Here is a 17,698-nt window from a genome sequence, read left to right on the forward strand (position 1 = left end):
TCCTTCCTTACTCCTTAGTCATCAGCAAAATGCCCTAGCCTCCACAAAAGAAAGCAAACCCTAACCTCCACCAATCTTGTCGCCGTCCGTCTGTCGGAGTGAGAGACTGCTGCTGCCGCCTCCGTCGCACTCAAGAACTTCCGTCTTCGTGCTATCGGCGTTCGTTACTTCGCTCTCACCATCCCTTTTCGCTCTCCATCCCCTGTTCGCTCTCATCAGTCACCTGTTCGCTCTCCATCCCCTGTTCGCTCTCATCAGTCGCCTGTTCCCCGTTGTCCATTGCGCTCAACCGCTCTCCGTCGTCCGTCGAAGGTCAATGCTCACTGCTAGTGCTTGTTCTTCGTGTTTTTTTATTGTCTGTTCAGAAACCAAACCCTCTTCATGCTTGTTCTTCCATGGTTAGTGATCGTCGTTTTTTAATACTTACTGTTGGTGTTTTTTTTTCATTGATTGATGATTATTGATTAAATTATGTGTTGCTGTTTTGGTTTTTTACTTTGTGCTTGAGTTAATTGGATGCTCTGTCAGTGCTTAGTGCTTGTTCTTGGTTGATTTGCTTTGCTCGCTACTCTGGCTTGTTCTAGCCTATTCTTGTTGATCGAGTATTTTTCGGCTTTCACACGCTTCAGAACAAGCAAATCTTTTTATCCTTTTTCTTTGCAAAGTAGCGATTTTTATGCGAAGGCTTGTTAGAAATTCTCCACCCCATAGGATGCAATGCAGTTTTTTTATGTGGGTAGCACAAAAATGTATAGGCAGCTGAGACTTAGTCATTTGAAGGAGTATTATTAATGTGGTGGATATCTTGCCTAAATTGTTGGAGTGGTTTTTGATTGGCCCCTGATAAATTTGTGAGTGTTTGCTGACATTAAATCATAGTGGGCAAACAGATGTAACGGCTGATGGATTTGTATGCATGATGTTAGGAATTGAATTGGTGATAATTACATGCAAACTTCTAATCTTTTCTTTAAGCTTGTTAGAGTGATCTGTATGCAAGGTTGTGGGATCTCTGTCTTTCACATTTGTACCCTTCCTTTTAATAAATCATTCTATCTTATATGCTTTCAACATCTAGACAGATGGGCTTCCAGTAACACAGTGAAACATTATGTTATCAAATTCTAAGCTTCTGTTTAGGTTTAATCTACATAATTCTGAGGGATTATTTGGTGGAGTCTTCTGTAGTCTTTTCGTATGCCTTAAGTAATTTTTTTCCTTGTGATATCTACATGCTTGAGCACTTTGTTTCTTTTGGAGCCTTAAATGAACTTTATAGTAACTTCAATTTGTACTTATTTGGAGGCAGATTTGCCATATACTACCGGTGAGACTACTTTGCAAAAGGAATGTTCGAATTTTGGCAAGATAGCTTAAGGTAAGTGCATTCAATATCCATATTGTAGGATTTGGAATTGAGCTCGGTACTTACCATGACTCTTGTATGCACTGCAGTTAAGAATACAAATATAGAACACTTTTGGCCTGGAACATTATTATGTGCTCTCTGGGGTTTGTTCTTGGAGATTATGGGGGGAATTGGAAAGAAGAGGAAGAGAGAGAAGCAACGACCCACCATTCACCCAGACAACAAGTACGCTGAGACGCCACCAGACTTCGCTCACTTGGCTTCTCTCTACCCTTCCTTCCGTCCCTACGTCAACTATTCCACACACGGCGGCGCCGCCCGTCCTTTCCTCGACTGGACCGACTTCAACGCCACCCGCGAACTCACCCGCGTCCTCCTCCTTCACAACCACTCCCTCCGCTGGCAGATCCCTGACGGCCACCTCTGCCCTACTGTCCCCAACAGGTCCAACTACATCCACTGGCTCAACGACCTTCTCTCTTCTCACATCATTCCAACCAACTCCGTTTCTTCTCAGCAAGGGAAAGTCAGGGGTTTTGATATTGGCACTGGCGCCAATTGCATTTACCCTCTTCTTGGCGCTTCCCTTTTTGGTTGGACCTTTGTTGGATCAGGTATCTTGTCTTTTTCTCGGTTTTTGGATTATTTTGGTTTTACCTGTTTATGCACCTTATGTGTTTGATGAAATGAAAATGCATTTTCTAACGCAACTTTGTTTATAGATGTGACTGATGTTGCAATTGAGTGGGCCACCAGGAATGTTAACAGTAATCCACATATTGCCGAGTCGATTGAGATTAGAAAGGTTGAAGACAACGAAAAGGCTCCGTGTCTTGAAGGGTTCCATGATGGTGGAACCAGGATAGATATTTGCCAAGAGGTAGGGCCGTCTTTGCCTTCATTACCTCTTCATTCAAATGTCCATGAGAATAAGAACTATGATGGACCCCCCATACTTCTTGGAGTAGTCAGGGATGATGAGAAATTTGATTTCTGCATGTGTAATCCACCCTTCTTTGAAAGCTTGGAGGAAGCAGGACTTAATCCAAAAACTTCTTGCGGTGGCACTTCCAAGGAAATGGTTTGTCCTGGCGGTGAGAAGGCCTTCGTTGCTCGTATTATTGAAGACAGTGTTGTGCTGAAGCATCAGTTTCGGTATTACTTTTTCACATAAGAAATATCATTCCGTCGATGTTGTTTTACCTGTAATAAAATCATACTCATTTATTTTGATGTGGTCATAGGTGGTTCACTTCAATGGTAGGCAGAAAATCAAGTCTCAAGTCCCTTGTTTCAAAACTTTGGGAGGTTGGTGTCACCATAGTGAAGACGACTGAATTTGTCCAGGGCAGAACATCCAGATGGGGGCTTGCTTGGTCTTTCTTGCCACCCATACAGAAGCCATCGATTTCTTTGCTGCAGAAGAACATGTCCTTCATGCTTGAGGTATGGTATATTCTTTTTCAGTCTGGCAACTGTATAATTATTACAGTGACAAAACTAAAGAAATTTTCCACTTGTGTTTCGTCTCTGGCAGATGTCTTCCTTTATTTGAAATAGATGCAAAGTTGTCTTCAAATGCTTATCAGTTGAGCCTATACCATATATTGTTGCATGTCCTACACATTTTGCGTTGCTCCTAATTTTAGATTACATGAATCAAATTTATTTTTCAGGGTCTTCCACGCCAACATGGTGCCATTAATGTATTAGAAGCTGTAAAATCTTACTTCTCTATGCATGGCCTGTCATGTACACTGAATACCTCTGCTTTCACAGTGGATGTAAGACTACTTCCTCTAAGTCTCAGATTTTGATTTTGTTTCCTTGTGATGGCTGTGCTTGTTAAGCAATAAGCATGATTGCATTTCAACAGGTTGTAGCATCCAAAGATGAATGTGATTCAGTCTTGAAGAATCATTCTCCTGTTATCAATAAATCCATCAATTTTCAACCTACAGGAGAGACATCAAATGGACTAAGACTAAATTTATCTTCTGATAGGTCGAGCCTTCGTATTTTGGTATGATTGCTTGTTCATTGGCTTTAAAAATGATTTGATTGGAAGAAGTGACATTAACCTTACATTATTTTATCCGTCTTAATAGGTTTTTCAGCAGATCCCTGGGACGCTGTTAGTGAAGGGTTCATTGCAGGATAGGAGTAGCCCATTATCAGGTTTTTTCACTGGTCTTAGTTTCCAATTCGTATTGTTCTAAATAAGTTTCTCGTTGTTTTAGTGGTATTAGTCTCTAGCAGACTCTATAAATGACTTTGGAGTTGTTATTTCCCTCTGTTGCTGAAAAGCCAGTGGTCAATTGAAAGGATAAATTTTGTGAATGAGTGCTTCCTCTGAATTATAAACACGTTCAATATTATTTTTCCATGTCTTCAATGGAGTTATCATCGTTTCTTCTTGTGCAAGTCAGTCGGCTCCTCACATGATTTGCAGTGTTGCAGCCTTTTTTACATTGACTCCTGCAGTTTTAACTGTTGCAGCCTTCCTATGGGTCGAGTGAATAAAAATTATTTAGCTTGTGGTGTTCTCTTTGCAGGGGTGTTTGCAGCTATATTCCAAAAACTGGAGGAAGCTTTGCGCCATGAATTTTGTACGAAATCAGCATAGGAGTTTTATTGCTTACCTAGCTTATTATATGGGATAGTTTTATTGGATATGATGATAACTTGTGGGATGATGGAAAAAGTTAATGAATGCTAATTTCTATATTTCAAGGAAACAAGCGATGGTGCTGTTTGAGTGTAAAAAGGAAATAGAGAGACAATCATTAAGGATTTTGTTTAATCATCTTTATATTTATTTTGTGCACCAAACCCATCAAGAACTATCCACTTGGTTTACATGGATCCGAATTTTAAAAATAATGTACAAACTTGTATTTTGTTGCGACTCAATTATACGTAACATTTTAGAAAATTTTCTTCTTTGGTACTTGCTCTTACCTTGGAGCTATATTCTGAATCATTTGCTAGTTCAATAACTTGCATGACAGTGGACATTGCAAATTATCAATTATCGTGTGGCCAGATTCAGTTAATGGTTAAAAATTGACGTTAAATTTTTATCAAAAGAATCGCAGCTTGGCAAAATTTCAGAACAAGATTCAAACTACTTTTCTCTATCGAAAGGAAAAAGTTTCATGTTAAGTTGAAAGCAAGCCATAGTTATCACGAAAGAAGACAACTTTAATGGTTCCAATGGGGGGTTTCAAGTTATATTATCCTATAATTTTCAATAAAACATTCACATTTGTTAAAGCTTTAAAGTAATAGACAAATTAATCCAAATACTTTAATTGGTTTCTTCATATATGGTTAATTGATTGTCTATGGACCCTTTTTTCGGTACTCAATAAATAGCACATATGATAGATGATATAGATCCAACGAAAATTTGCTTTCGTCAGGTAAATATTTTAATAATTTTTATATTATCCAGTAAACAAACTAGCACAATTTTTAACAAAAGTTTAATAATAAAAATACTAATTTTTTAAAAATTATAATTTATATCTTTTCTTTTATTTTTTATATAATTTTTTTAATATTATAAATAGAAACAAATCTTTTGTTAAAAGTGTAGCCAAGCAAGCCCAAAAACAAAAGAAAGTAAGAAACATGGCTTCCACTTCCACTCCCATTTCCCAGGTCACAATTCACACAGTTTGGGAGTTTGGACACTGAAGAGCTCTGGTGACTCAGGATTTTTGTGGCTGCTGTGGTCTGAAGAAGTAACAACTGCACTGATTTGATGAACATGATGCTGGCTTCGTTCCCTGTATACCCAAAACCCTTTGCAAGCGTTAGAGCAGAATTCCACACACAGCAATCTTCTTTTCTCAAGTTCGCACCTCATTCCTATCCTCTTGCAAGCAAAATCCTTGTTAAGAGTAATCATCTCATCTCTCTCTCTCTCTCTGCTATGTTATGCTATTTGTTTTTGCTGTTCATGTGCCTTGCATGCCCTTCTCTCTCTCTCTTGTTGATTGAGTCTTTTTCGGCTCTCACACGCTTCAGAACAAGCAAATCTTTTTATCCCTTTTCTTTGCAAAGTAGCGATTTTTATGCGAAGGCTTGTTAGAAATTCTCCACCCCATAGGATGCAATGCAGTTTTTTTATGTGGGTAGCACAAAAATGTATAGGCAGCTGAAACTTAGTCATTTGAAGGAGTATTATTAATGTGGTGGATATCTTGCCTAAATTGTTGGAGTGGTTTTTGATTGGCCCCTGATAAATTTGTGAGTGTTTGCTGACATTAAATCATAGTGGGCAAACAGATGTAACGGCTGATGGATTTGTATGCATGATGTTAGGAATTGAATTGGTGATAATTACATGCAAACTTCTAATCTTTTCTTTAAGCTTGTTAGAGTGATCTGTATGCAAGGTTGTGGGATCTCTGTCTTTCACATTTGTACCCTTCCTTTTAATAAATCATTCTATCTTATATGCTTTCAACTTCTAGACAGATGGGCTTCCAGTAACACAGTGAAACATTATGTTATCAAATTCTAAGCTTCTGTTTAGGTTTAATCTACATAATTCTGAGGGATTATTTGGTGGAGTCTTCTGTAATCTTTTCGTATGCCTTAAGCAATTTTTTTCCTTGTGATATCTACATGCTTGAGCACTTTGTTTCTTTTGGAGCTTTAAATGTACTTTATAGTAACTTCAATTTGTACTTATTTGGAGGCAGATTTGCCATATACTACTGGTGAGACTACTTTGCAAAAGGAATTTTCGAATTTTGGCAAGATAGCTGAAGGTAAGTGCATTCAATATCCATATTGTAGGATTTGGAATTGAGCTCAGTACTTACCATGACCCTTGTATGCATTGCAGTTAAGGTTGCTAAAGATGTAAAAACGAAAAGATCAAAAGGATATGCTTTTATTCAATACATGTGTCAAGATGACGCCATGCTTGCGCTAGAAACAATGGATCAGAAGGTTCAAAATTTTACAGCGTGCCTCGTCCTAAGATTATAGACAGTGGCACCAGAATGTGCTTGTCTAATTTATTTATTGTCGGTTGTCTACAGGATTTTTATGGTAGGACGATTCATGTAGAAATTGCAAAGCTTGGCTGGGATGATTATGGTGCACGGCCAAGGACCTCAGGGCCCCAAAAGAAATGGAATTTGCCAGAGCCAGAGCAAGAGGAGGTGGTAGATTGCTGGTACTGAACGAAATTTTCTGAATCAGTGAAGTTTCTGAAGATTGAAGAAGCTAAAATGTTGGAAGTTGTAGTATGCTAGGAGGATGGCTGTTGATGCAACAATTTCAGTTCATTACCGATCATCTTGGCATAAAATAAATGCTATATCTTTGAAGTTATTGAAGATCATTTGCATTAACTATATTTTGTATAAAACCATTTAAGGAGTGGGATATGTAACATGTTACAAAATGGGTGTGCTTTTCAATAACACCTTAGCTTTTTGATGTAAGGACTAAGGAGATTATTTGAGATCAAAACAACTTATGTTAGGTTTACTCAGCCCTTTCTTATGCATATTATGAGCCTCTTCAAACACTCTTTTATTAAGTAAAGAGGATTGTATTTTTTGTTAACTAAACAAATCTTAATTTTTTATTTATTATATTTTATATCAATGATTCAAACTTTTGGATTTAGGGTAGTATATTCTTTAGGTATAGGGCTTAAAATATAGGATTTGTTGTATTTTATATATTTTTTTTTCATTTTTAATAACAAGTTAATTTTCATGAAGTCTTGTACTCTATTTTTTTTAGAATGCTTAGCATTTGACTATGTTATGTTTGACTTATACCATGATCACTAATTCACTATTGTTTCGGACATAAGTTAGTCTAGTATGGCTATAAAAAACCAGTATACCAATATTTTTCTAATAGAAAACTCTTGCATCATTTGAGCTAACCTTTAATTGTTAGCCTTTTTCCAACCTAAGACTATTGGTCATTGACATAATTACCTAACACTGGCATCAAATTATAAAAGATTATTAAGGATAAAAGCAACAAAAATCATATAACAAATTGAAAAGAGGGACTACAACAACAACAACAACAACAGGTCCACTGCTAATTTCGTGCACAAAGGAGGGAAAGCATTTTTTGTCTCTATTTAGCTACTAGGTATTACAACGATGATGATGGATACAATGCAACATACACACATTTATGTAAGACAAACACTAGTAATTAATTAAATACAATTATATGGTATGAAATTAAATTCATAATATCCATAAAATGATCCAACTACTGACCTTAATATCACACAACATGCAAATGAAGTTTTAGAGCTTCACGGAACACTAGAGCTTTTGAGTAACTTGAACAAAATAACTAATGTTTTCATTAATATTGCATTCTGTTAATCAAATTAAGAAATGACAAAACAATTAACACTGTCTACAGTACTTTCATTGTCCATCAATAAAATCATTTAATTTGTCAATATTATACATGTGAATGTACTTGATTGAATTGGAACAGGAGCCTGTTAAGATGGAACACCTAGCACTATTTTTTTTAAAATTGGTCCAGCCAATTCTGGTTAGTTGCAATGTTTAGTGTTTAATTAGACCCATATTAACACACATGCATCCAAGATTAGACTTAAAATAATGGGATTATTTGAACAATATGTTCAGTGCATAAGACACCATAAAGCTCTGCTTATACACTTGTCCACATCACATGAAATGAAATCAAGCCAATAATTTTAACCTTGATTAATTTAAATTAAATCCTACCCTAACATATGATATATATATAGCCCGTGACATGCACAAGAAGAAGAAGACGCCAGCACGTGAAAGATGGGTTTTTAACTTTTAAGCCATTATTTGTGAGATCATGAGTTTCAGTAAAATGATGTGCTTAGGAGTTGCATGTGATAATATAACAGTGTTGGAAGTTGGAACTGTATTACTAGTATATCATTCAAAGAATCTTTCATGGACTAAAAGAACCACTATCTAGGCGCGTGTGGCGCGTGCACCTGACCCTTTGCCACGTGGCTTCACTGTCAACCACACACTCTCACCCCACACTGTGTTTCTCAGGTCTAAAAAAAAGTACTCCCCAGAATCTCTTTGATCACAAAACTGAAAACTTCTCTTCCTCTCCCTTATTAAGCTTTCCAGTTCCTATTTTTCCAGTTTTCTTTATAAAAAAAATGTATGTTTAATTATTTTGATGGTTCTTATCATTTTGTCAAATTTATAATTAGATTTTTTTATTTTTTTGGTTTAATTACTCTCTCGATCTTTATAATTTTACCAAATTTTCAATGAAGTTCTTATACCATATCAGATTTTGTAATCAAATTTCTGCCGTGACAAAAACGTTGGAATTAACCAATAACTCGTTAAACAAAACGGATATACTTAACTCTCGACTAAATATTCTGTATAGTTTAGTAGAATATTCCATTAATTTCAACGTTTTTGTCACGGTAGGGACTTAGTTACAAAATCTTATATGGTATAAAGATTTAATTAAAAAGAGAAAAGTATAAGGACCTAATTAAAAATTTGATGAAATTATAAGAACCGATAGAATAATTAAACTTTTTTTAATTGGGTTTTTATACTGCTTTAAATTTTATAATTAGGTTATTTCTAATGTAAACAAAATATTAGATTTAACTGAATATTTGTTCACAAATTGAAAATATTCATAATTAAAAATCTAATTAGATATTTCACCGTATTTATTTTTAAAAAAATATTCTGTTAATTTTAATATTTTTAACATAAAAATAACCAAATTACAAAATTAAAAATAATGTAAAAACTCACTTCAAAAAGAAAAAATATATGAATTTAATTAAAAATTTGGTAAAATTATAAGAATTAATAAAATAATTAAACCAAAATTTTATTGGATGCCTCTCATTTTGGCTTCATATTCTTGCATTATTAAATAAAATGCAATATTTAAACAGAATTAAGTCTTGAAAATTATTTTACAAAACATTTAATTATTGTTTCTCCAATAATTGAGAATTATATTATTATATGTCAAATCTATATTTTCTACATAGGAGATAAACAGGATTATGATAGAAATAAAATAATGAATTTTGATATTGTTGTCCTTTACTATGACACCCGTGAGGCTAATAAGCACGTGACATGCTCAACAATTTTATCTCTGAATAACCCTCTTCACACTCACACTTGATGCATGCATGCTTTCACTAACATACAACTTGCACGTCAAACACCATTGCATGCTTAGAAGAAAGCAAATTAAACCTCATCACTCATCAGGTGAAGTCACAAAAAATATAATCCTCTTAATATCTATCATCACTTTTTCAATGGTCTCTTTTATTATTTTGTGTTGAGTTGTCACGTAAAGGGACATTCAGATATGTAGATAGAAGGAACCATAGGAGGGAAGGGTCATAGTTTCTAAGAGGGTCACTCTCTTATATATGTGTCAATTGAGTAGTCTTTATTTATTTATTTATTTATTTTGGCATTTAATAATATGAAACATTTTTTGATTCCACCCGTGAATGTGTTAATTCTCTGTTGTCGCCCACCTAATACTATTCCTTGGCCACAAGGAACTAAACAACAACAAAGAGTCACGGGATCCCTTTTATTTTCTTTTACATCATCACAACCAATTTTTATTTGCACTTTTTTTTTTTAATTCATCATTCTCTCAAAGCTTACGTGTTCTCTTCTCACTGGAAAATTGAAAATAAACATTCATATCAGCAACACAACCACCAAATATTTTGCTGCTCACTAATTAATAGTCATATATTCTTAAATGGTTGTGATGGGATAAGTGATGTGTGTGAATTGTGATAGCTTAATTCTTAGAATGAATGCCCTGAAGATACGGTCAGCATATGAAATGTGATATTAATTGCTTTGCCATCAATAATGCAAATCAATTAGAGAAAGCTTCTACTTCAAAAAATTGAAAGATAAAGTTTGCCATAGCTCAAATTAGAATGGTGGTTGTGATTCACCACATGAAACTTCTTACCATCTTTTATTGTATTCTATTTTGTAATTTAAACAGATCTGGTCCTAATAACTTGCAGCCATATATTTCACATGCATTATATCTTATCCTATTTATATAATATTATTGACCTCTTTCAGGGGTAAAATACACCTCATTGGATCAACTTATGCTAAATATTAAATACCACCTTTTATAATCATTTTAGTAGTTAGTTACCTTAACAAAACTAAAAATGTTTACTGTCTTTTGAAGGGTGTAATGTGTATTTTTCTCTATAAATATGTAAATCTATTTTCTTATCACTATTCTGCTATATATGTATACTTTCCACGTCCACTTTAATTAGTTACTTCATGATAAGTGACTAATGATCCAAATTCAGCTTATACCTATATAAAATTAAATCTTTTTTTTTTTTTTTTGTGCAACATAAAATTCAGAAACTGTGAGCAAATAATGGCCAAGGGAATGGAAAGTGTAAGAAGAGAAGAACCAAGGCATCACATTCTGGACCACAATAATTCAACACTTCAAAGAAAAATAATTGCATTGAGGGAAAAAAAATAGTTAAAATAAAAAATAAAATAAAGACTACAAGCTTACAACTATTAGAGTTGTTTAAAGTTTAAACTCTAGAAAGGGGTTTAGAAGGGTCTAATATTTTCCATGACACACTATACTTTCAATCAACATGGACTTGACACGTGGCAACTCCATGCTTGAGAATTTTATTTTTTCATAAGAAAACATACATGTATGTTTCTGAGTATATAAATAAGACATGATCCTTGCTTGCTAGGCCACTCTGCTTCTACTTATAAATCAGATTCTATCTTAGCCATTCTTCCTCCTTCAATTTTCATTCTCATTATCCTTTGCATTCTTTTTTTTAACTTAAGCTCAAGAACTTCCTTTTGTCTACATACATAGTGGGGAAAAAGGAAAAAAAACAACTTATCACCATTTTGTGGTTCCACATTGGCTCATACACATTTGTGAGAAATGGAAACCATTCACTGGTTTTTTATGCTATGGATTAATATGATTTTACTCTTCAACCATAACAACATTGGAAATGTGGAAGGAAGATACCACCATCACACAAATAATCATAAGAGAAATTCCCCTGTTTCTTCTTCCCCTGTTTCTCCTTCCCCTGTTCCTACTAAGCCCCCTGCTTCTGATTACTCCCCTGTTCCTTCAACACCTTCCACACCTTACCCCAATGATCCTCCTCCTCCGGAGTCTGCTCCGGACGGCATCTTTGATTTGAGGTCGTTCGGAGCAGTTGGTGATGGTTTAGCAGATGACACAGCAGCATTCAGGGCAGCATGGAAAGCTGCTTGTGCTGTTGAGTCTGGTGTTGTTCTTGCTCCAGAGAATTACTCTTTTAAGGTCACTTCAAGTATTCTCTCAGGTCCATGCAAGCCAGGACTAGTACTCCAAGTAAGAACAACAATGCTCATAATAGTTACTGTGATTTTAATCATGCATGATTAAGATTAATGTTAACTAATAAGGTTTGAATGTGAGTAGGTGGATGGTACATTGATGGCACCAGATGGACCGGATTCATGGCCGGAATCCGATAGCCGAAATCAATGGCTTGTGTTTTATAGACTTGATCAAATGTCACTTAATGGCACAGGAACCATTGAAGGCAATGGAGATAAGTGGTGGGATCTCCCCTGCAAACCTCACAGAGTATAACCACCTTTCCATATTGCTGATCAATTCAACTATTTCGAGTTCAATTGGAAAACCCCATTAATTTCATTTTTGGATTTTCAGAGTGCAGATGGAAAAACAACTTCAGGACCATGTGGAAGTCCTGCTGTAAGTAATCCATTACTCAAGAAAATTTAGTTATTTAAAACTGTTATCTTACCATTGTTTGTTTTATAAATAGATGATGAGGTTCTTCATGAGCAGCAATTTGAAGGTGAGTGGTCTGAAAATCCAGAACAGCCCTCAGTTCCACATGATTTTCAATGGCTGCCAAGGAGTACAAATAGATAGGCTATCCATTTCTTCACCTAAACTCAGCCCCAACACTGATGGAATCCATGTTGAAAACTCTAAGGCTGTTGGAATATACAATACCATGATAAGCAATGGTAATCATGCATATAATTAAAAACAGCAATCTTCTACTTACTATAATTATACAGCTTATTATGATAATAACATTATTAATTATTTGACTAATTTTGAGCAGGTGATGACTGCATTTCAATTGGACCCGGCACTGCAAACGTGGACATAGATGGTGTCACCTGTGGTCCTAGCCATGGGATTAGGTACATACTTACCAATTATTGGTGATTACTAAAATAAGTGCCACCTAATCTGATTCTCATTGTTACTAATCATGTCTTGTATTACAGCATTGGAAGCCTTGGAGTGCACAATTCTCAAGCATGTGTGTCCAACTTAACAGTCAAGAACACCATCATAAAAGAATCAGACAATGGGCTAAGAATCAAGACATGGCAAGGTGGGATGGGATCAGTGACAGGTTTGAGATTTGAGAATATCCAAATGGAAAATGTTAGGAACTGCATCATCATAGACCAATATTACTGCTTGTCAAAGGAATGCCATAACCAAACTTCAGCTGTTCATGTGAATGATGTGTCCTACAAGAACATTAAGGGTACCTATGATGTTAGGACCCCTCCTATTCACTTTGCATGCAGTGACACTGTTGCTTGCACAAACATAACACTCTCTGATGTTGAGCTTTTCCCATATGAAGGAGAATTGGTTGATGACCCTTTTTGTTGGAATGCTTATGGGACACAGGAGACTTGGACTATACCTCCGATCAATTGCTTAAGGGAAGGTGACCCTGAGACTGTGGCCGACCCTTCTGCTTTTGAATGCAGTTAAATCTCTTTTAGTAACTGTCTCAAGATAAAGACATTTTTTTGGTCTTATCTTTGTTTCAATCGTCTCAATATTTTTATATTTTCTATCTTGAGACAGTTGGTATTAGAAATGTTAATTTGAATTTTGGTTGGTCATAGAAGACATATATATATATATATATACTACAAGTATAGAAGTCAGATAGCCATTACTATGTGTTGGTGGTTGTGGTTTCCAATTCCATATTAAGAATTAGGACTCGTCCCCATTTGGGTGTTCTTATCCCATATTGCGAGATGAAATATAGAATTGTTATAGTCCTCTTTTGGGACTCTTCTATTGTAATAGCTTGATTCAACATTTATATATATTATATGGTTAGTATCATGTACACTTTTAGTTCCTTGACAAGATTAACTTCAGATTTTATATTCACGATGCCATCAACATTCATAATTTACTAAGGTGGAAAGTGCAGTAAAGTGAAGTTCATACCTGATGGAAACTCAGGTGCAGTCGATTTTATGTGAAATCGATACCTGAGAACTGTTAGATGATTTGACTAATTTGACTAAATTTTCATCTAACAGCTTTTAGGTATCAACTTCACGTAAAGTCCAAATTTTTATCTAACGGCTCTTATCTTAGGTATCAACTTCACGTAACTTCACGTGAAGTCGAGTGCAATTAAGTTTTCACCATTTACTAATTTAGTATCTATAGGAACCTGTGGTGGCAAAATACAAATTGTTAGTACATCTTTACATATTACATTATATATAAGATATCATTTTCATAATTATTAATTATAACTGGATCAACACAATGATCCTTCTACATAAGCAGATATAATTATGAGCCCAACACATCTAAATATAATAATGTACCTCAGTACCTGCCATTTATTTTAAGAGTAGTTAATGAGTAATGAGTTAGCTTGTGTATAGCCCAAACTAACAGGACAAACTTTTGTTTTATGTGGAGAAATTAATTAAATGACCCTTCAAAGTGAGTTCTTGTTTGTGTTGTGTTTTGACAATAGCATTAGCATAATTACCAATCACCATGATCACAAGTGAATTTCTGACATGCACAATACTTATGTTAGCAATCTCGTGAGTGGTGAATATTCAAATTCGTCAATTCATATATGTTTTGTGGTTTATATGAGGAGATATCACCTAGCACTATATAATATGTTTAAATCCAGAGGCAATCTTGTGGATGTAATGGAGTCCATTCTGTGCACACGTGGGTTCTCAGTGCAATTGTGTCCACATGTTTTTTACAGCGCTGGAATAACAAAATAGAATATGCATGAATCCTCTCAATAATATACAAGCATGTAAGTTGGTGGGGGCACAAAAGATGTTGAATTTATGTTCTTTAATTAATTAATTCCATTATTGGAAGCCTGTGTATGTGAATTAATTTTAAGACTAAAGCATTGTGGTAAAACTAAAGCATGCATATGAGACAATACAAGTTTACACATACTTAACCATATAGCAATAATAATGTGACATAACCAAATTAAGATTCAGATTCTGTTATAGTATAACACAGTCAACAAAAGGATACATTATACTAAGTAGTGTCTATATAAAACATAACATTAGAGAAGAGGCCAACTCGTACTTAACCATATTTAGATTTGTGAGATAGCAAAATAAGATGACATGATATGATATGATATGATATCAAACTTTGGTGAAGCGCAAGTAGTTTTTCCCTGAAGGGAGATCCTTAGTTTCAAAACCTTGAGGGAACATGTCCTTGGCTTGTTGATCAGTGACACTTGGCTGAATGACAGCAGGGTCCCCTGGCTTCCAGTTTGCTGGTGTTGCAATCTTGAACTTTGAAGCCTTCTGCAGAGACTCCACCACCCTCACTACTTCATCCATGTTCCTCCCTGTTGTTGCTGGGTACAGAAAACTCAGCTTCACCTGAAGATCAGGCCCCACTATGTGAAGAGCCCTAGAAGGTAGATTATTGCCACTGGAATCTTTCTCATCAGGGTCCACCATGTTCAGCTTCTTGATTATCTCTCTCTTTGGGTCTGACATGATTGGGTAACTCACCTTGCAACCTGGCTGCATTATGCATGCAATAACTAAGCTAAGGGAATTCATTAAACAGCAAGTTCATATTGAAGGTAATTATACTGACAGTGAAGGCTTCAATGTCTTTGATCCATTCATTGTGGGATTGAATGTCATCGCATGATAAACCCAATAGCTTCACTCCTCGCTGATTAAACTCTTTAGCATACTCAGCCATCTTCCCAAGTTCCGTGGTACAAACCGGGGTGAAATCACCTAATAATAATCATGCATGAATATGGATAGTTATAATATATGAAACAAGAAGAGCTGAGAATAATTATAATTATATATATATATATATATACCAGGGTGAGAGAAGAGGATGGTCCATGAATTAGAACAGAAGTGGTGGAGGTTGATCTTGCCCTGGGTGGTTTCAGCTTCAAGGTCAGGGATTGTGTCTCCAATGGTAAGGCCTGGCATGATGATTGGAAGAAGGGATGAGGAGAGACTTGAATGTGTTGATGTTGAATATAAAGGAAAGAAGGTAGTCTGCATGAAGAGAACGTGGCATGATTGTGGCTATGGACGTGACCCTTTTCTTGCTTACATGTCACTTGCAAGTTGAAACTCACACTTTTTCAACCAAAAAGTAGAGATTTTTACAAAATTTAAATTTAAATTCTGTAAATTCCGTTGCCGGGACTTGAACCCGGGTCTCTTGGGTGAGAGCCAAGTATCCTAACCAACTAGACTACAACGGATTTATTAGCTTATTTTATATTAATTTTATTTACTCATAAACAGTAAATTCGTCTATTCCTTAGTTTGATTTATTTCTCAAGTATCAAACGCCTGTTTAGTTTTTTGAAAACTTTTTTCTTTGATTGGCTATTTTTTCTCTTTGTAGATGTAAACGTGATTCTATCATCTAATTTCTGCTCACTTAAAAGTTAAAAATTTTAGCTTTTGTATTTATTTTTTGTTAAACTATTAATTAAAAAAATTTATTTTTTACCTATTAATTATTTTTTTATTGTTTATACGATAAATTTTGTTATTTTTTCGTAACTTTTTTTAATATTCTCTCATACATGTTATTATGTTTTTATAGAATTTTTATTAGTTTTGTTTATATAATTTTTTTTCTATTGTTATTATTATTTCTTTTTTGTATAGAGGTTTTTTTGTTTTTGTTTTGCATTGCAATTCTATTATTTCTGTTAGAAAGATCAAATTAAATAAAAGGTTAACATAAATAAATTACAACAGAGTCTAACATGGTATTCAGATATTTACGATAATGTTATGTTAATTTTTGTATGTTAAAATTTTTTTTTGAAATAAGAAACTCAACACAGTAAGCTGGAACATTTAGAAAGTCCAGAGTTACAATACAAACACTAAACAAAAAAAAATTGAAGTTATCTCCGACATTGCCATCAACAACTAGATTGAACAAAGCTAACCCACTCTTTGTAGCTCTTAATCGACTTGGTAATAAATTTCGTAACGCATGTTTCTTGATTCTTGAAAATTCTGACATTTCTTTCCAACCACGTATTTCAAATAACAGCAAAAAAACCAATCAGCCACCTGTTACGTTCGACTTTTCTTATAGGAGCTCATGTCCAACTCTCAAAGTGTTGCTTAATGGTTCCTGGAATAGACCAAAATTTATTATAGGCGTATATCCAAGCACACCATACCTGCCACGTGAACTCATAACCAATGAATAAGTGAAAATCATTCTCAGTTTTTTTATTTACATAAAACACAAATTGTAACACCCTAATATTCAAATCCTTATGCTCGAGTCATAAGTCAATGATATTACGGTGGTACGACTCTCAGGTGGATTTTTAAATATATAAACATGGGTAATTTCGGAAGGAGTATTAATCGAGAAGCCTGAAAAGAGTAGAAATAAAATCGCGAATACGTATCACTCACGTTTCGACAACGAAAAGTTAAAACGTGAAACCAAAAGCGATATACGGACAAGGCATAAAGGAGATTAAGAGATAGATAACAGATAGATATATATAATATAAGTAAATAGCCACTAGTCGCGACCCGCGAAGTTTAGGCCGGCTAGGGTACAGTATGAAAGTAGTTGACAACAATACCTCCTAATCTCTCCCAAAGGAAACATAAGAGCCTCTATAGGCAAGTCCCAAAAGAGTTCAACACATAATATAATCTTTTCAAAACAAAGGTGGAGAGATTCTAAGGAAAACACAAAGTAGAGAAAATAAATATCTTCGCCGTCTCTCAGACGAACCGCAGCTCACTTCTGAGCACCTGAACCTGTATCTGAAAAACAAGAGATATATACGGAATGAGAACCCCGGGCCCATGGGTTCCCAATACGGTAAAAGTGCCAAATAAATACAATGCACTGCAA

At 35.0% G+C, this 17,698-nt stretch overlaps 4 protein-coding genes and 1 non-coding gene across 7 annotated transcripts; 3 read left to right on the top strand and 2 right to left on the bottom strand.

The window, feature by feature from the left end:
* LOC107481620 (uncharacterized) lies at positions 1-4,282 on the top strand. 3 transcript variants are annotated; one of them, XM_052258946.1, is made up of 9 exons: positions 1-398; positions 1,306-1,378; positions 1,456-1,983; positions 2,092-2,524; positions 2,614-2,815; positions 3,046-3,153; positions 3,246-3,392; positions 3,478-3,547; positions 3,925-4,282. In XM_052258946.1, the coding sequence occupies exons 3-9, from the start codon at positions 1,530-1,532 to the stop codon at positions 3,993-3,995; spliced, it is 1,485 nt and encodes a 494-aa protein (XP_052114906.1). In that variant the 5' UTR covers positions 1-398; positions 1,306-1,378; positions 1,456-1,529; the 3' UTR covers positions 3,996-4,282. The 3 variants fall into 3 exon arrangements, with proteins under 3 accessions (XP_052114906.1, XP_015957379.1, XP_052114905.1); XM_016101893.3 differs by having other exon boundaries at positions 1,310-1,378; XM_052258945.1 differs by having other exon boundaries at positions 1-312; positions 1,310-1,378.
* Positions 4,283-4,974: 692 nt separating this feature from the next.
* On the top strand, positions 4,975-6,983 carry LOC107481619 (glycine-rich RNA-binding protein 4, mitochondrial). The gene is made up of 4 exons (XM_016101889.3): positions 4,975-5,277; positions 6,085-6,153; positions 6,231-6,337; positions 6,430-6,983. The coding sequence occupies exons 1-4, from the start codon at positions 5,139-5,141 to the stop codon at positions 6,571-6,573; spliced, it is 459 nt and encodes a 152-aa protein (XP_015957375.1). The 5' UTR covers positions 4,975-5,138; the 3' UTR covers positions 6,574-6,983.
* Positions 6,984-11,195: 4,212 nt separating this feature from the next.
* On the top strand, positions 11,196-13,633 carry LOC107481618 (polygalacturonase At1g48100). The gene is made up of 6 exons (XM_016101888.3): positions 11,196-11,821; positions 11,912-12,079; positions 12,167-12,211; positions 12,285-12,492; positions 12,594-12,675; positions 12,763-13,633. Exons 1-6 carry the CDS (start codon positions 11,378-11,380, stop codon positions 13,265-13,267), a joined length of 1,452 nt encoding a protein of 483 aa, XP_015957374.1. The 5' UTR covers positions 11,196-11,377; the 3' UTR covers positions 13,268-13,633.
* A 1,125-nt stretch (positions 13,634-14,758) lies between these two features.
* LOC107481617 (1-Cys peroxiredoxin) lies at positions 14,759-15,789 on the bottom strand (the record flags this gene model as incomplete). The annotated part of the gene is given in 3 exon segments (XM_016101887.3): positions 14,759-15,339; positions 15,416-15,564; positions 15,657-15,789. Coding segments are annotated over 3 exon segments (660 nt in total). The 3' UTR covers positions 14,759-14,946.
* A 193-nt stretch (positions 15,790-15,982) lies between these two features.
* Positions 15,983-16,055, bottom strand: TRNAE-CUC (transfer RNA glutamic acid (anticodon CUC)). Its single transcript has one exon. It is a non-coding gene; the product is annotated as a tRNA-Glu (tRNA).
* Between the last annotated feature and the right edge of the window lie 1,643 nt (positions 16,056-17,698).

This window comes from Arachis duranensis, chromosome 3 (genome assembly GCF_000817695.3).
Source record: "Arachis duranensis cultivar V14167 chromosome 3, aradu.V14167.gnm2.J7QH, whole genome shotgun sequence".
Lineage (NCBI taxonomy): Eukaryota > Viridiplantae > Streptophyta > Magnoliopsida > Fabales > Fabaceae > Arachis > Arachis duranensis.